The 17565-nt window shown below is 31.4% G+C and overlaps 4 protein-coding genes across 4 annotated transcripts; 2 read left to right on the top strand and 2 right to left on the bottom strand.

Annotated features, from left to right (window-relative positions):
* The first annotated feature begins 412 nt into the window (after positions 1 to 412).
* Positions 413 to 1661, top strand: LOC107186743 (alpha/beta hydrolase domain-containing protein 11). Its single transcript, XM_015574679.1, has 5 exons — positions 413 to 518; positions 600 to 756; positions 809 to 1174; positions 1252 to 1565; positions 1649 to 1661. The coding sequence occupies exons 2-4, from the start codon at positions 640 to 642 to the stop codon at positions 1561 to 1563; spliced, it is 795 nt and encodes a 264-aa protein (XP_015430165.1). The 5' UTR covers positions 413 to 518; positions 600 to 639; the 3' UTR covers positions 1564 to 1565; positions 1649 to 1661.
* A 427-nt stretch (positions 1662 to 2088) lies between these two features.
* LOC107186739 (protein unc-119 homolog) lies at positions 2089 to 3202 on the bottom strand. The gene is made up of 4 exons (XM_015574675.1): positions 2987 to 3202; positions 2749 to 2862; positions 2362 to 2661; positions 2089 to 2296 (listed from the first exon to the last, which is right to left on the bottom strand). Exons 1-4 carry the CDS (start codon positions 3129 to 3131, stop codon positions 2169 to 2171), a joined length of 687 nt encoding a protein of 228 aa, XP_015430161.1. The 5' UTR covers positions 3132 to 3202; the 3' UTR covers positions 2089 to 2168.
* Positions 3203 to 5492: 2290 nt separating this feature from the next.
* On the top strand, positions 5493 to 9291 carry LOC107186741 (synaptic vesicle 2-related protein). The gene is made up of 7 exons (XM_015574677.1): positions 5493 to 5659; positions 7480 to 7664; positions 7783 to 7979; positions 8061 to 8124; positions 8200 to 8325; positions 8391 to 8599; positions 8685 to 9291. The coding sequence occupies exons 1-7, from the start codon at positions 5494 to 5496 to the stop codon at positions 9289 to 9291; spliced, it is 1554 nt and encodes a 517-aa protein (XP_015430163.1). The 5' UTR covers position 5493.
* Positions 9292 to 10229: 938 nt separating this feature from the next.
* Positions 10230 to 13023, bottom strand: LOC107186732 (UBX domain-containing protein 6-like). Its single transcript, XM_015574668.1, has 5 exons — positions 12908 to 13023; positions 11987 to 12133; positions 11526 to 11919; positions 10867 to 11162; positions 10230 to 10782 (listed from the first exon to the last, which is right to left on the bottom strand). Exons 1-5 carry the CDS (start codon positions 12982 to 12984, stop codon positions 10389 to 10391), a joined length of 1308 nt encoding a protein of 435 aa, XP_015430154.1. The 5' UTR covers positions 12985 to 13023; the 3' UTR covers positions 10230 to 10388.
* Between the last annotated feature and the right edge of the window lie 4542 nt (positions 13024 to 17565).

The raw sequence follows: 17565 nt of genomic DNA, 5'->3' as shown, positions 1-17565 counted from the left end.
TGACTTTAACTGGAGTACTAAACCTACGTTTCAAATTCCCCGCCTATAGCAATTTAGTTGCTAAATCAATCCGCTAGAGGGTACTGTTCGCGTTAACAAAATAATACATTGTGTCCAAAGTAGTCCAGACCCGGATACATGCAGTTGCAATATTATTGGATGACCGTGTATTTGAATTAGGTCGAAGTGACGTTCTTATACAATAAGACGATCAGTATTTGTGTTCTGACTTATAATATTATTTTGCAATCAATCATTATCAGACACTATTTCATAATTGTACGTTATCAAAAAATAACGTGAAATACTTATCCTCTTAAACAGTGGAAATGTTAAGAAAATTTTTGATACATAAATAAGAATTCTCGTAGATTGCTCCTGCAACCAAAAAAACAAAAAAAGATGTGTGGTATACGATTTCATTATTGTATATCACGAAATATTTTTGTGCAACATTGGAGACAAGATTTTATCACCTCGTCCCTATCATCCAAATACATACATATTAATTCCACTTCGTAAGTTTGAATTTGACTATATATGCACAGTGACCTTATTTATTACTTGTCAGGTATTATCTTTATATATTTTCACTCAAGTATACCAACAGTAAAACTTGCATATGCATCTTACGAATCAATGAAGGGAAATAAAGATGCTTCTAAGTATCCTATTATTATAATGCACGGTCTTTTTGGTTCAAAGAATAACTGGAACACCTTATCAAAAACAATACATCAGCAAACAGATCGTAAGGTAGATACATGGAATTTATATAATATGAAGAATACTTGGAATGTGTTTATAGGTAATAAGTGTAGATGCAAGGAACCATGGAGATTCTCCACATTCTACACATATGACATATAGACATATGGCGAAAGATATAACTCAGCTTATGCATGATTTGGGGTTTGAGAAATCTGTATTACTTGGACATAGTATGGGAGGATCAACGATGATGTATATAGCTTTACATTATCCAGAATTAGTAGAAAAATTAATAGTAGTAGATATGTCTCCAGTGAGGACCAGTCCTCAACTCATGGAGATAGAAAAAATATTTAATGCTATGCGTATGGTAAAATTGACTGGAAGCCCAACATTAACAAAGGCGCGTAGAATGGCAGAGGAACAGCTTGCAGATACTATTAAATCTCTGACTTTCCGTCAGGTAAATAATTATCTTTTCCCTTTTCTCTAATTTATTTAGTGATTTTTTGCACATATTAAAATTAAATTGCATTGCAGTTTTTAATAATGAACCTAGTGGAAGCTGATGTTGGAAAATATAAATGGCGAGTTAATTTACCTGTACTCGCGGAAAATTTTACAACACAAATAGCAGTTTTCCCACATATAGAATCACAGGTTTATAAGGGACCAACATTATTTGTAGGAGGTGCATTAAGTGATTACATAAAAGTAGAAGATCATAATAAAATTAAAGAATTATTTCCTTCTGCGGAATTCCTCTATATAAATGGTGCTAATCATTGGGTTCATGCAGATAAACCAACTGAATTCTTGAAGATTGTTATTAATTTCATTAATCAAACATAATTGTAATTATTATACTAGTATAAGAAAAACACAATGCACTTTGTAAACATATATATGTATTTATGTGAAATTTGTAACATTACAGATCATAAGTGAAAAATAGCAAGGTAAAATATAATTGTATACAGTGTAAACACATTGTGAATTCTGTGTCAGGTAAGAACTTACGAAATTTAAACATTTTATACTTGCTCCTTATTCGTTACATTTTCATAAACTGTATATTTAATATTTTTCAGCTTGAAAACCATAACTAAAAAATAGTTTTGTACAAGGCCATGCTTGAATAAAGAATAGTTATCCATGAAATGAAATTCTAATAACACTTTTAGATATTATTAAAACATCATGTGCTTAATCAACTATGATTTCGATGCAAAAGTGTTCAACAAGATATATAAATTCAATTCAAACAGATTAAGGGAACTATGTATAAATTTTGTATTTAAGAATTAATGTAAAAATTTAAAATTGCAATTTCGTGTACAAGAAATAAAGGTACAATTTAAAATTAGCTAAGTGTGTGTTACAATTATCACAATGATCTTTGCAAAGTGCAAATTCCTTTCTAATTTCTGTTCATGTTCTATTCGACAAATCGCATACTAAAGTACATCATGTGTATGTCCACCATTGTATGCATAGTCTGCTTTATTGTGCATTACCAATTGATTGTCCACAAAATAAAATGAATCTGAGCGTGTTTCAAATGGGTTTGCAATCATTTCAGAAACTGTAAGGTCATTTTTAATAAAGATGTAATACAAGATTAATTCAATAGTCGGTTTTATCACTTACCCAGATCAGCAGGCAAGGTAGGAAACTCGTAAATATGTTCACAAGTATTCTTGCTGTTCGGTATACAAAACCCAAATTGAAAATCAAAGGTTTTTAGCAACCTGTCTCGAAAGAAGTAACGTTCAATCATACGAAAATTATTTACTGGCTTGGAACCCACGAGAAATTCTAATGTTGCTCCAACAGTCTTCAGCTTAAGAAATTGAGGTGTAAATTGATATCGTACACAACGGCCAGTATTTGCATCCTCGCAACCAGATTCTTCGCAATCTGGTTCAACATCTTGAGCAGAATCACCTTCTAAAGTATATAAATAAAACATTTCTGTTATATGTTAAATTATAATGTTTACGTAAGGTAATAGAATATATTTTAACTACTACTAACCAATAGCAGGTGGTTTGGTTATTTCAAACAATATTGCTCCTGTTTCTAGATCTCTAATTTGAAATCTTGTAAAATCAATGTTATAAATATTTGCTTCTGGAGAACATAAATATTCTGAAACAAAATGAATTATCATTTTATATGATACACAATAGTAATAAAAAGAATAATAACCTGCTGTCTGATTTTTTGTTTATTATCAATGTATATATATCGTAGTAAAAGTTAATTGTCTTACTATCGGTAATTGTAGATAAACGCAGCACCATTTCTGGGGTTACAGGGGTTCTTTCAATATTTCCATTATCAGTATTTTCTTGGTCTATCGACGGTGTAAATGGAACTATAGCTTCGTTTGATTTATTTTCACTATCGACGCTCATATTTTAAGAGTAATTAGACCATAAACAGACCATTCATTTAACATTCAAGTGTAAATATCACGTACAGTTATTCCGATGTAACATACGTGAGATGATGCTCATCGAATATCATCGAGATTTTTCACATTCTTCGTTATTAATTTTTTTGTATGATATTCCTATTTGCGAAGTTGTTTATCCATCCGATGTCATCTTCATTGTGCAAACTTACAGGCACTTCCTCGTACTTCAACAATCATTAATGCGTCGCGTCAAAATATCAATCGTAACGTAAATATCCTGAAACTATATGCAATTGTAGAGAAACTACTCTACTATTTACCCACCACTGATTTATATAATGTGTAGGGAGCAAAGTATAACTCCCTAGCACTCCCGCAGATGGCGCAGGGGCACCGCTGCCAACTGACAGCAATTAGGCGACGAGATGACCTAGGGGATTTTACCCGAGGCACTCTTGGCGTCCTGACCGAACCACGAGTCAGTCAGTGTAGTCACACGAGCGTAACGCACGTACGCAATAAAACAGTATTACAACTATAACTACGTATTCCAGTCTTGTTCCTGTCCCTCTGGTAGGCTTATACCTACATATGGATACGGGAATCCCATAACGGGATGGGGTATATGGGGTTGCTGTATTTTGAAAGTACGCCATCTTTGAGAATAAAGCAACTGCGCCGCCTACATAGATTAATGGTAACTAACGCTTTCCATTCCATGTATACCTATTCACATATACTATTATAGTATACTATATACTATTAGTACTTGTCTCAACCAGTTTCTCACTGATTTATCGTTCACACTTCATGTTCTTTATATACAACAAATAAATACAGAAGCCCCCATCCCGTATCCATATATACAGATCAGTGTTACTCACACAGAAATAAAAAAATATGCTGTCTTTTCTAAAACAATACACTTTCTTCTTATTACAACCCACAGTCGTATATATATATAGGTCCAGAAACTCTCGTGGAAATACATATATCTATACAAACTACATGAAATACGGAATTTTTAACAAGCATATTCTTTTCATCTCTCATAGCTTACATATATGTAACGTGATTGTATACCCGAATAGCACCGAAAAGAAACGAAGTTACCCGATTTATAACTAACCACCCACCTACCGCGAATCTTACTCCCCCGCTTAGTTCATGCTCTGTCTATATATACTATGTGTGCGCACTTTTGTGAGAAATACGTGTGAGCGAAGGGCGTTCCCATGCTACAATAAAAGGGTCGACAATAAACAAATGTCTACTGTATTTTGAATGAACCCTATCTGTCGTCCAGCACGCCCAGGCCGAAACACATACGGTGTCGCGTTTAACACGCATATCTCATCACAGAAAGTGAAATGTATATAATACTGTTTTAATAATGTTTTTATTGGTGGAATGAATATTGGTGGTAATTTGATTGCTTCTTGTCTCGTGGATCACACGTAATGGGTGAAAGATGCTAACCATGCTAGACATTTGTTACTAAAATATGTCACGAATTATTACCTTTTTCACATAATATCTTAATACTCTATCACGCAGAATATTTGGAAGAATCGATTTATGTAATAAAAGTATTTTATTTCATCATATTTCAATATCATTAATAAAAATAACATAATTAATTTTGAAAACTTAGAATTTAGAAGATACTCCACCTACGAAAAACTTGTTACTGCTAAGTAATAGCCCTCTTCATACTGAATAACTTCTGTGAATAAACTTTTCTGATATCTCTAAAAATAACGGAGACAATTAATTTAATCGTAAAGTGCGCATATCCGGCCCACCCTATATGCAGCTGTGTCGCACGACTGAACGGCCGAGTGGTGGGGAAAGCGCTCGGGTAATTGGTGACCGATTCCTGTACGATTCCTGGAATTCTGGCTCTCTACAGCCCAGACTAGTGCAGGAAACGAATGCTACTTACGTGGCACGCTCTCTACTGGCAGCGCGCACAAGTTGTGTTCCGCATGCGCACGGTGTATACGACCGTGCACTGCATCAGCATGCGTTTTTGTACGGACGCATCGATTGCAGCGCTATGTGGCTAGCGGAAGATTCATGAAACTTTTGGTCTTCATTAAAGAATCACCCCCACCACGGGAATTTCTGGGCCTGTTTATACGACCGTGATTAAGACCTAACTGAAACTAACCTTACTTCGATTATAGAACTGTCACACTCTAAATATATACTAATCAAAATTTATATACACATCAGTTACTCGTTCTATTTAACTTCTTATATTAATTAATTGTGTTGTTAGTGACATATTTAAGTACTTGAAACGTTTCCTTTTTTTGAAATTGTGTCTTGTGTATGTAAATGATAAGTAAACAATCATGTCGTCTGATCAGTGTCAAAAATCTAACGAACCGTATCGTGAATTAGAGTTACGTAGTTCCGAATTAAATGTTTATCCAGGCAATATTTCAAGATGTAGCAGAAATTTAGGAAACAATGTCGAACGTTCTATGGAATTGTCTTCTGTCGTAGTAATTCCAGATGGTATATCAGTTTTATAAAATATATGCAGATACAGTTCATATAAAAATATTGAAATTATCCGAATATGCAAATTATTCTAATGTCTCTTTATAATGTTACTGACAGTTTTTTATGTGCAGGGTGATCTGCTTAACTCTATTTTATAGAGGAGTGGGTAACTATAAGTTGTGTAAATATCTTACTATGCATGAAAATATAACTCGGATTTAAGGGGGTTGTTTTAATTAATATGTGTTATGAATGAAACCAACTATCTACAAGGTTCTTAATGCAATGTACTTTGTTTCTACCTGGGTATGAATTTGAAATTTACTAACAATTCATATTAGCAATACAATGGAATAAGAATATTAATTATATTATTTAAGTATCCAGTCAGTCAAACTTGCAAAGCTAAATTTTGTCCAATGCCTCTTATAAATTTATGGCTACAAATTTGATGCAAGATTTACTATAAACAACTTGCGCGCACATTGACAACAGCATATGCAGTAAATTGGCTTGCACAAACCTTGTTGCAGTTTTGCCACTGATTTGGCATAGGTCATGTTGCAAGACTTTCTGCCAATTTGCTTTACCACTTTGTTAGCTGGCATTGCCTACAAAACCTAAGTCAAATATGGAAACAGATAGCTATGGTTTTTTATACAACTTTTGTCATTTATTGTTGGCAATTTGCACGAAACTTGTACACAACTGGTTATCAGGGTAATTAAAATATTTCTTTCTACTTTTACAAAACTAATTCTAATTAATAAATTATTCTATCATTTTGTAATGTACATATTATATTGTAGTTAACATTTTAAGGCTGAATGTGTGTACTGTTATCTGAATGATTTAAGATCAATTAACAAATATTGTAAATATACATATGGTAAATTAAATACAGAAGGAAAAAATTGTTCCTTTAATTAAATTTTTATTGTCTTATTTTGTCTATAAAATGTAATTATACCTTTAAAAATATATCTACATTTTTTTAAATTCTCTGAGCGAAAGTTATTGAAATATTCAAACAATATGTATTTAAAATCTGTTTGAATTCTCATATTAGTTATGAACATTGCGGATCTCTTATTTGTATGTTGAACTATAATTTATGAAAATATATTAACAAAGTTTAAATATATGTATTATATATTTAAAAGTAATAAAAACACTAAATTAAACTAGAATGGTTAAACTGTTCTTAATAAATGTTTGATAGAAAATGTCAGGTATTGTTTACATTTGGTACTCTTAATGAAAAAGATATGATGCAGTATAAATTTGACATTGAAAGTTTAGTACCTATTGATGCAACAGGTCTAGAGCTGTATCCATTGTTCCTTTCCAGAATCACCTTTTATAATATGCCACATATTTATCAGAGGCAGAACTATCACATGTAATGAATTTTTGCAATAATTAGAATCTAAAGAAAACCAATAAGATAATTAAATCAAGAGTTGAAACATTGTAATTCGTTTGTTTCTCTGAGATACATATTGAACTGACATTGACAAATTTAATACCAACTATATTCTTTTCACCAGAAATACATAGTGTATATAGATTGTAAATATATTTAAATAATGTAGTTCCATGTACAACAGAAACATGAAATTGTATTTTTCTAGATAAAATCATTTTATAAAAAAGTGCAGTATATATATAAGATTATACAACTACTTTCTATTTTACTTTCTTTTTCATTACAATCATATATAATGCTAATAAATCGTTGACAATATTGTTTTCTTTTTAATATAATTTGGTTGCTTACATAGTAATACATGTTATTACAATATGATATTTATGTTAATATTCATTGACAGATACGTTTACAGTAATCCAAGCTATCAATGCATTAGGATTTGGAAAATTTCAAGTTAAATTATCCTTATTTACGGGTCTTTGTTGGATGGTAGACAGTATGGAAATAACAATATTAAGTATTTTAAGTCCATCTTTGCATTGCGACTGGGGTATCACTAGATATCAACAAGCTTTGGCAACCACGGTAGTATTCATTATTCAGTAAAACATTTATACTTAATACAGTTGTTAGAATAATTTTAATATGTATTATAGATAATATATAAATGCACATATGTATATGTTACAATGATCGTTTGTAGGTTGTCTTTCTAGGTATGATGCTGAGTTCTACATTCTGGAGTAATTTGAGCGACAGATATGGTAGTAAGCAATCCCTAACGCTATGTGCAATTTTATTATTTTACTATGCTTTCTTGAGTTCTTTCGCACCAAATTTCCTATGGATTTTGTTACTTAGAGGATTAGTTGGCTTTGCTATTGGGTGTGTACCGCAATCGTAAGTATTTGGTAAGTTTTGTAAATGAAAGCAACATTTTACACATACATTCGAAGTAATACTAATTCATTATTATTTCAGAGTAACGCTGTATGCAGAGTTTCTTCCAGCAAAACAAAGAGCAAAATGTGTTATTTTATTGGATGTAAGTATAAATGAATAAACATTAATAAAGTTGATATTTGTTACTTGACCATACATAAAATTGTTTGTTTAACAGTGCTTTTGGGCACTTGGTGCTTGCTTCGAGGTCGCAATAGCATTGGCAATAATGCCAAACTTTGGTTGGAGGTGGCTCCTTATTCTGTCAACAATACCGCTTCTTGTATTTGCTATTATCACTCCAGTGAGTAAAATATAGATGAAAATATTATGAAAGTTGTATATGGCCTTTATCATATATTCCGATAGTGGTTACCAGAGTCCATGATATTTGATCTGTCAATGGGAAGGATGGATAAAGCTGTTTCCACGTTAGAACGAGTAGCAAGAGAAAATAAAAAACCCTTGCCTCCAGGAAGATTAGTTATGGATCGTTTTTATCAAGTGAATCGTGGTAAATTGAAAGATATACTAAACAAAGAAATGTGCAGAACATCTACTTTACTTTGGCTTGTATGGTAAATATTTCAGTTTACTTTGTGTCCTTGAAGCATGAAAATTACACATTTCAAGAACAATATACATACATTATAATACTTTTAGGATGAGCACAGCATTCTGTTATTATGGTGTAGTACTAATGACAACAGAACTGTTTCATACATCATCGGAGCAATGTAGCTCGTGGGAAAATAAAAAAGAAGATACATGTCAATTAGATTGTCGCTTAGAACGTAGCGATTACATTGATCTTCTTTGGACAACACTAGCGGAATTTCCGGGAATTTTTTCCACAATTTTCGCGATCGAAAAAATTGGCAGACGAAAAACAATGGCTTTTCAACTAGTAATGTTTGCCATGCTAATCTGTTTGTTAGGTAGAGCCTGCTTGTTGAACAGAATAGCTTTGACGCTCGCAATTTTTCTAGCCAGAGGCCTAATTGCTGGTGTCTTTCAAGCAGCTTATGTATATACACCGGAAGTATATCCAACACATTTGCGTAGTATTGGAGTTAGTACTTGTAGTGCCATGGCTAGAATTGGTGCGATGATCACGCCATACATAGCACAAGTATTTCTCCAATGGTCTATAACTGGAGCAATGACGGTATACGCTGTGACAGCATTATGTGCTGCTGCAGCTACACTCGCTTTACCTGTCGAAACAAAAAGTCATTCTTCGAACGATTCGTCTCAGGAAACAAGATGAATTCGTTTACAATTTACGGCGTCGTTGGCATTATAAAAAAGATTTTATCTAGACTTGAAATATATTCTTGTTGATATATTATTTTATTATCTCATAACTATTGAACTAGCAATCTTTTTACAATGAAAATAGCTCGTTCGTATTTATTAATATTCATTTGTTTCAGTTTTTCACAATTGTATAGTAAATACTACGTGTACACATAATTAACTTTTATGTACCTCGTGATTTATTTTCGTATTTTACCTCGTGAATTGATTGGATACACTATACATATCACATACATTATTCGATACATGTATACTATATTCTTACAGTATTTCTGTTAAATATAAATTTCCAGAGTAGATTTTAAAAAGTACATAAGAATGTAAAAAGACTGATATAAAATATTAATAGGACAACCAAAGTGCCAAGATATACAAATATGCAAAATTAATATACTTGCATGGTGAATTATAATCTCACTTGCGTGTTTTAATGTTACATAGATGATTGGGCATGTAACATAAAGAACATTAATTTTACTATTTCAATACAGACGAAGGTAAAGAATATTACTTCAAAGGACCCATTTGATTTTTATTTGATTGTAATGTATCCTCAATAACTCTATATTTGTACAATAAAAAAGTAATATCAATTTGTAAGTATAATCTTTTTTATTTTATTTTATTTTATTTTATACTCGTAACTCAAAGTAGCAAACTGTATTGCATATAAGGAAATTGTAAAAGAAATCATTGGATACATTGAAATTTTACTATGAATAAATAAAATTTTACATACAATGCTATATATGCAATATAAATAAACAAAAATTTTCAAATAAGAGATACAACATGCATAAGTATTGGAAGTATTTTAAAAAAATTTCATCTAATAAATTTACATATAAAACTACTGCAACCAATTTTAGAAATTTTATGTGTGTCTGATAATTGGAATGATTACAAATTATTCTGATAACACTATACAATTTGAATAATATTTCCGTTATGTTAGAAAAATGTAGGCCTGGCCATAAACTGTTTACCGTTTTTACATTGTAATAGACTTAGAATACACAATGATTAATAGTTACAATAAACATAATTTTAAATGGACTGAACATAAGAGAGTATTTCTTCTTTCAAATACCCTGTAGAATCATTCGGTTTCTTCGACTCGTCCTTAACAGCAAATATTAAAAGAGCAGCAGGAAACAATTCCAGTTCAAGTAAAGTTTTATCTAAACATTTTTTGTTAAATGTTTCTCCAATTAAACCTTTTAACATAAAAGACGTCTCACTGTTTACTATGTTTTCACTAACAAAATCGACTACATTTTGAAACTTTTCATGTACAGAAAATGTTCCCTGTAGAATAATATCATCTGGAAATCTGATACGAATCAAAGCGTATTTATATTTTCTAAGTCGCTGTTGTTTCTCCTCTGTTTCTCTCATAGCTCTTGTTCTCAGCATTTGACTTTTTTCAACGTTTTGAGTTCTGTAAATGTTAATAGAAAAGAAGTTTTTTGAAGTCAAGACTGATTGACTACATTTTATATTTCATTTAAATAAATATTATTACCGTAGTTGTTGTTCTCTTCGTAATTCCTCCGGTGTTAAATTAAAAAAGCTTGGCGGCAATTCACTTCTCTGACTTGCTTGCATAGGCAACAATACTTGGAGGTTTCTATCTAATTCAAGTGGGATAACTTCTGCAGATATTAATGCTTCCGATAGCATGGTAAGGTTCACAATATCACAGTTCTCTGGATCCCAAACTAAGAAATCTTCTACTACATCATTATGCAGCAACTTTGTTTGACGAAAGCCAGCAGCATGTAAAAAGTCCAACGCGCCTTCTACAGGGAGCACTTTCTCCTTTAAAATATTAAATACATCATTTTGTTAATTACCTGTAGGTATCTATAACAAAGGAAACCTAATGAAAATCTTCAATTTCTTTTTGTGCAAAATTAAAACAAATGAAATATATATTGTATATTTTAATCACTTAAATTAAAATAAAAGTGAGAGTATAGTTAATAATTAATTAACAAAATATCATACTAGACACTTCACTTGCATTTTCACTTGCTTTAATTTAATTTGTGGTACTTATAAAAGTTTTAAAGAAAGATATTAAACCATTTTTATGCGTACAGAGCAAGGAGCTCAAGAAAATAAAAGACTTTCATTAAGTACTCTTTCCTTTCAAATTTGCTGGTAAAAGATGAATCTTACTTGAAATATTTTATTATGCATTCTGATTTTTCTATATTTCTCTGCCTCTGGATTATTTATGATATTTTCTAAATATTTTCCAAGTGTTTCAACACAGTTGTTAATTTTTTCTCTTCCAGAATTACAATTTTGTATAACTAAACATGCTGTTAGACCAGCTTCTTCTCCTTTTAACTGGTCATACAAAAATTCCTTTATCTTTTTCTTCCATTCATCTCTTGGTAATATTTCATTAGATAAGTATGGACAACGAAAATATACATCGGTTACAGCTAGCAATGAATTGTCTCTGACTTTATCTTCAGTTTCGTGTTTTAATTCTGTATCATTCTGTTGTGCCTTCTTTTCCTGTTCCAACTCAAGTTTTACTTGTGCTTTTATAGCTTCGTACGATCTACAAGAAACATAATTTCGTAGGACAATAATGAAAACAATGAATACCTATATAATATACAACTTACTTTTTATATTTACTTCTATTATTTGTTTTTGTTTCTAATCTTGCCAATGCAGCTTGGCCAGCTGTTTTAGCTTCTACTGTAGGTTCTACTCTTTCTACTGGTTCTACTCTTGAAGTAGATACACCACTGTTTGTTGATTCCGTTAGTCTGCACATAATTTTGTATTAAATAAAAATATGTAATTTCTATTATATAGACAAGTTACTACTGAAAAATTTTATAATTATTATCACCTTAGCATCACTATGACCCTGAGGATCGAAATAAAATTTACTTAATCAAAATTAGGACACACCTAATTTCCTTCATTTTTCAACTTTTTAAATGACTATGGTAGCTAACTTAATACAATTATACCATAGTATTGATACAATATAAAATGTCATTTTTGTTACCTAAGATTTTCAAATTTCAATATCTTTAATGAAACTAAAGTGATACCAATTCATAGATAGTCATACACAGGGTGTCCCTAAACTGATGTTACAGCCCAAAGGAGATGATTCTATATACAAAAGTACTTCTATGTTAGAAGATGGAAGATTTTATTTTTTTTCATATGGCGAACATGTTATTGCCTATGGAGGAGGAAATGAGAGCCAATATGAGGCTAGAAGAATCAAGAATGCATGTGCGGACATGAATACAAATAGAACTTTATTCTAATGTATCCGGGTGTCACCACAATCTACATAGTTATAAGTGTAATTACCTTGGGGCTGTTTTTGATAAACCCTTGTGGATTTTAGTTAATAGGCAGGTTTAATGTCATCAAACAATTTGTATTAGATACTGTAGAAAGTTTTAAAAAAAATTATTGTAGTACCACAAGGCTTATTGTACTTCACTACATTTATTTTAACAATAAAAGTAAAAACAGATGTGCAACAATTACAATAAGAATAATATAACAAGCTTTACTTGTATCCTTTTCCAGCATTCGCAAATTTTGCATTCAACACCTTCTTTTGAAGAAATGATTTTATTTTATCTGCCATACTTGTTGATTATTTAATAATTCTGTTAAATAATCCTTTCTTTTTTCTAATGAAACCTACAAGAAAACAAATTTTATGCATTTTCATTGTAATAAAAGTAAATATAATTATAATTAGTTTACTCATGATATAATTTTATTTCAATAAATTGCTCACATAAAATAAATCATTCTTCTGATGAAGAGTCACAATCTTCAGATACAATGCCTAAAATAAAATAAATTATGGTATTTTCTTTAATCTTCACACAAAGTATTGTTTGCTATACATAAAAAAATGGAAATATTTGAGTCAGATTAAACAATAATAGACAAAATAACTGATTTCTATTCTTGATTTTACTTAAATTTAATACCATTTATCTATGATATACTGTTAATACAATGGATTTTGTTTATTTGGGCTATTGGTTAATCGAGACAGCTGTTTATTCAGGACAAAGCTTAAATGACAAAATTTAATCGAATGTACTATAATACTTAATAGTGTCAAAAGCATGGCAACCTTGAGACAATTGTAGAAAAGTTCTGAGATGTGCATAGATACAATACAGTCCAAGAGACTTCATTGTAATCTGCTGTTCTAAATGGCCCAATAACCAACTAGCACCTAAAAGAGCAATTTATGATAATATACCATTTAGCATTGGCTTAGCCTTAAACCCTTCCAAAACAATATAGGAAATGTTTTGTATTACATGACAAGCCACTTGTCTTTGGTTAATTTTATATTATTACTTCGTGAGAAACCCTGACCCGACAGTTACCACACATATCTATAAGACTCTTACATTGCATCGAGTCACATTACTTGAATGTAATTGTTTCTGATAAAAACATTCTCTGTTCCAAGATTATACCACTAATGTTAAAGCATTATTAATGCAATGTGAACATTTTTTATTCTACTTAAGCTTTTATAACAATATTTAAAATATTTCAAAATACATCAGTCATTTTGTACATTTTAAATAAATGCTAATATATCATTATATTTCGATAAAGTAAGTAAAGTAAGTAAATACTGTTCAAAATGTATTCTTTCAAAAGATTTTGTTTTATCACTCTAACAGAAATATTAAGTGACCGATTAATCAAACAGGCTAAGTTTCATTTAAGATAAAATTCAATGTAAAAAGAAAATAATTTAGCTAATTAATTAATTACAAATAATCAATATGATTAATTTTAATCAAGATGATTAATTTTTCTACTAAAAACTTGGTATTTAATGAGAATGAATGAAAGAAGTAATAGTAAATGTAAAATAAATCTCACAAAACGTATTATCAGTATAATAACAATAAAAATAATTTTCACAATTTACTGTAATAATACACGCAACGCAGCAGCATACACATACATACACATGAAAAGAAACAATGTAAAGTATCTTACATGGTTCCATAAATTGTTCAGAAATTCTTGGACCGTATATATGCCAAGCGATGAAAATCAGGGCCACCGTACTAATAAATGTGAACGAAAAAACTTTTAATAATTGTAATTGAAAATCGTCGAACGCTAACAAGGCTACAAATTCATGAAAACAATCAGAGAACTTTTTTCGGAGTTCATCGGTAACAACAAAATTAGTAGAATCAAACGTTAACCCAAAAGTGTTAGATACTAAATCCACTAAGCCATATGTCAGTTTATTGATTGTCTCCATCAAATACTCTATCCACGTCCATGAATTTTCATGTAGACTATTCATTACATGTGAAAACTATTAATTGGATTAGTAAAACGCACACTTTGCTCACCACTTTGTTACGTCACATTAACATATCACAATTCGATATTTTCAACACCGTTGAAACCACGACTCATTCCCATCTTCAAAGCATAGATCTTAAAAATAATGAAGTACTAGGTAGTCCACGGGAAAAATTGCATATATAAACGTAAGAATCACATGTTACATGTAGTCGAAATAGCAGTCTACCTTATTTGACCACCTGAGGGCAGAGATGGATAGATATTGTTGCGGTCCCCGCTCATGTCACGTAGCGGTGTATGTCATAAGCTTTACAGGCGCGAAGTTTGAATCGAATAACACATGTAATAGGAAAGGAGGGTAAAGGTGAAGTTGACACTGATTTGAAGAAGTGTGAAATCTGTTAGAGATCCTTTTAATAAATGCATTTCAAGATTATAAAATAATCAATATTCACTTAGAAACGAATGTTTAAACATTTGCCAGTTGCCTTCGCCTCCTATCCTAACGCTCAGAATCATTGCAAATACGTAAATCGCTCGTTATCAATAACCGGGAAGAAACGCATCAACGAATCAGGTTAAATCTTAGAAATTAATAATTATAAGATTGGTCAGTAGTAACTAAGGACATTTTGTAATTAAACAAAATGATATACGAAGGGAAATGAAAAGACATTCCATTCCACCGACAACGTTGTAATAGAAAGGACGTATAAAAATTACTTTATCAATTAAATTTGTTTTCCTTTAAAATTAGTTAAAAATCGTTTATTTAAATAGTTTAAATATAGTTTTCAAAGTTTTAATTTAAATCTTTATTGTTCTTTATTATTATCGTTATAATTTCCTTTTTATTCAAAAGTATCTATAAAACTAACGTGTTTCAAACTTTAATTACTTTGAGACTCAGGATTTCCTGAGGGCCCACGCAACAAAATTGGTGACAGCGGTGGGATGGAATGTCTTTTCATTTCCCTTCGTATATCATTTTGTTTAATTACAAAATGTCCTTAGTTACTACTGACCAATCCTATAATTATTAATTTCTAAGATTTAACCTGATTCGTTGATGCGTTTCTTCCCGGTTATTGATAACGAGCGATTTACGTATTTGCAATGATTCTGAGCGTTAAGATAGGAGGCGAAGGCAACTGGCAAATGTTTAAACATTCGTTTCTAAGTGAATATTGAGTATGTTATAATCTTGAAATGCATTTATTAAAAGGATCTCTAACAGATTTCACACTTCTTCAAATCAGTGTCAACTTCACCTTTACCCTCCTTTCCTATTACATGTGTTATTCGATTCAAACTTCGCGCCTGTGAAGCTTATGACATACACCGCTACGTGACATGAGCGGGGACCGCAACAAAATTATCATACAAGACTTTGATTGGTGATTCTTACAAAGTGAAGGTAGATTCGGCAGCTATATAAGAATCAACGAATCAAAGTCGCTATGATTTTACACTTTTTATCCATCTCTGCCTGAAGATCACCCCGGGCCAGTGATGGGTAAATCCCCATAAAACCAAGTTATTTACGTTATGTGTAAATTACACGTAAATTACATGTAAATTACATAAGTAACGTAATTTTAACATAACCAAAGTCATAAAATAAATCTATTCGATCATAACCTAAATAAAGTATTGTAACATAAAAGAAAATAAATTTGAAAAGAATTATTTAAAGTGAATTTTTAGATGGTTTTGAGTTGTTTTCTATTGTTAAGCATTAAAGTTATTATCATTGAATATTTTATGTTGCAACTATAATAACAAACAATGGAAGGTAATAATATTTTTAATTTACTATAAACACTGATCGGTGTCTGTATATATGGATACGGGATGGGGACTTCTGAGCCATAGACATATACATATAATAGACTACGCGGTCTTATGGTAGAGATGAAGCGAGTGAATGGTGGTGAATGGGATCTCTCGCCGCGGCCGTGGTGGAAGCCATGGTTCGCGACGAGAGGTCTTGGGGCGCCGTGGCCTCTTTTTGTGAGCAAGTCCTCACACTCCTCACACCGTACCTTCAAAATGCAGCAACTCCATATACCCCATCCCGTATCCATGTGTTTATACATATCAGTGACTATAAATTACCTATATATAATTATTGACAAGGAGGTATAAAAATTCCATCTCACCTATGCAAAGAATTTTTATGTTCTGTCTACAAAATATGTGAAATTATTAAAATTATAGTTGTTTTATTGTTTTTAGAAAATCTAGAACAAGGTGACTTTAATGCTGAAGAAATTGATAAATTGGCTGTGTTCAGAAGACACACCGTTGCGCAACCGTTGAGTGATTTCACTAGATTTCACTCTGAACGCTACACCCTATTGGATGAGCGGAAGCAAATCTAGTGAAATCACTCAACGGTTATGCAACGGTGTGTCTTCTGAAGCAGCCAATGGTGATATACCGTATTCAGTTATACAGATCCGTGGCTGTTTCCACTCTATCCTATCCAATCCACGGGTGTACAACTCAGAGGTTTTTCTTGGTCGATTTGCAGCGCCATTAGTGATAAGGGCCGGTACTAAAACGAGTGCCGGATATCCGGGACGCGTTTGAATTTCGGAACGATTTATAATAGACGAGACAGTGAATGACTGGCGGTTACTGTATGAGATCGTGTATGATAAATTTGAGTTGTAATAAATTTGATATTAGGTGTTCGCAATTTTAAATGTGTTTATTAAATTTATTACATAATATACGTATATTATGTAATAAATTTAATAAACATGTTTAAAACTGCAAACAACTAACATTATATTTATTATAACAAATTTATCACACACGATCCCATACAGTAACCGCCAGTCACTCACTGTCA

Source organism: Dufourea novaeangliae, unplaced genomic scaffold (assembly GCF_001272555.1).
Source record: "Dufourea novaeangliae isolate 0120121106 unplaced genomic scaffold, ASM127255v1 scaffold87, whole genome shotgun sequence".
NCBI lineage: Eukaryota > Metazoa > Arthropoda > Insecta > Hymenoptera > Halictidae > Dufourea > Dufourea novaeangliae.
Note: the sequence above shows the minus strand (reverse complement) of the source record. Positions and strands in the feature narration are given on the sequence as shown.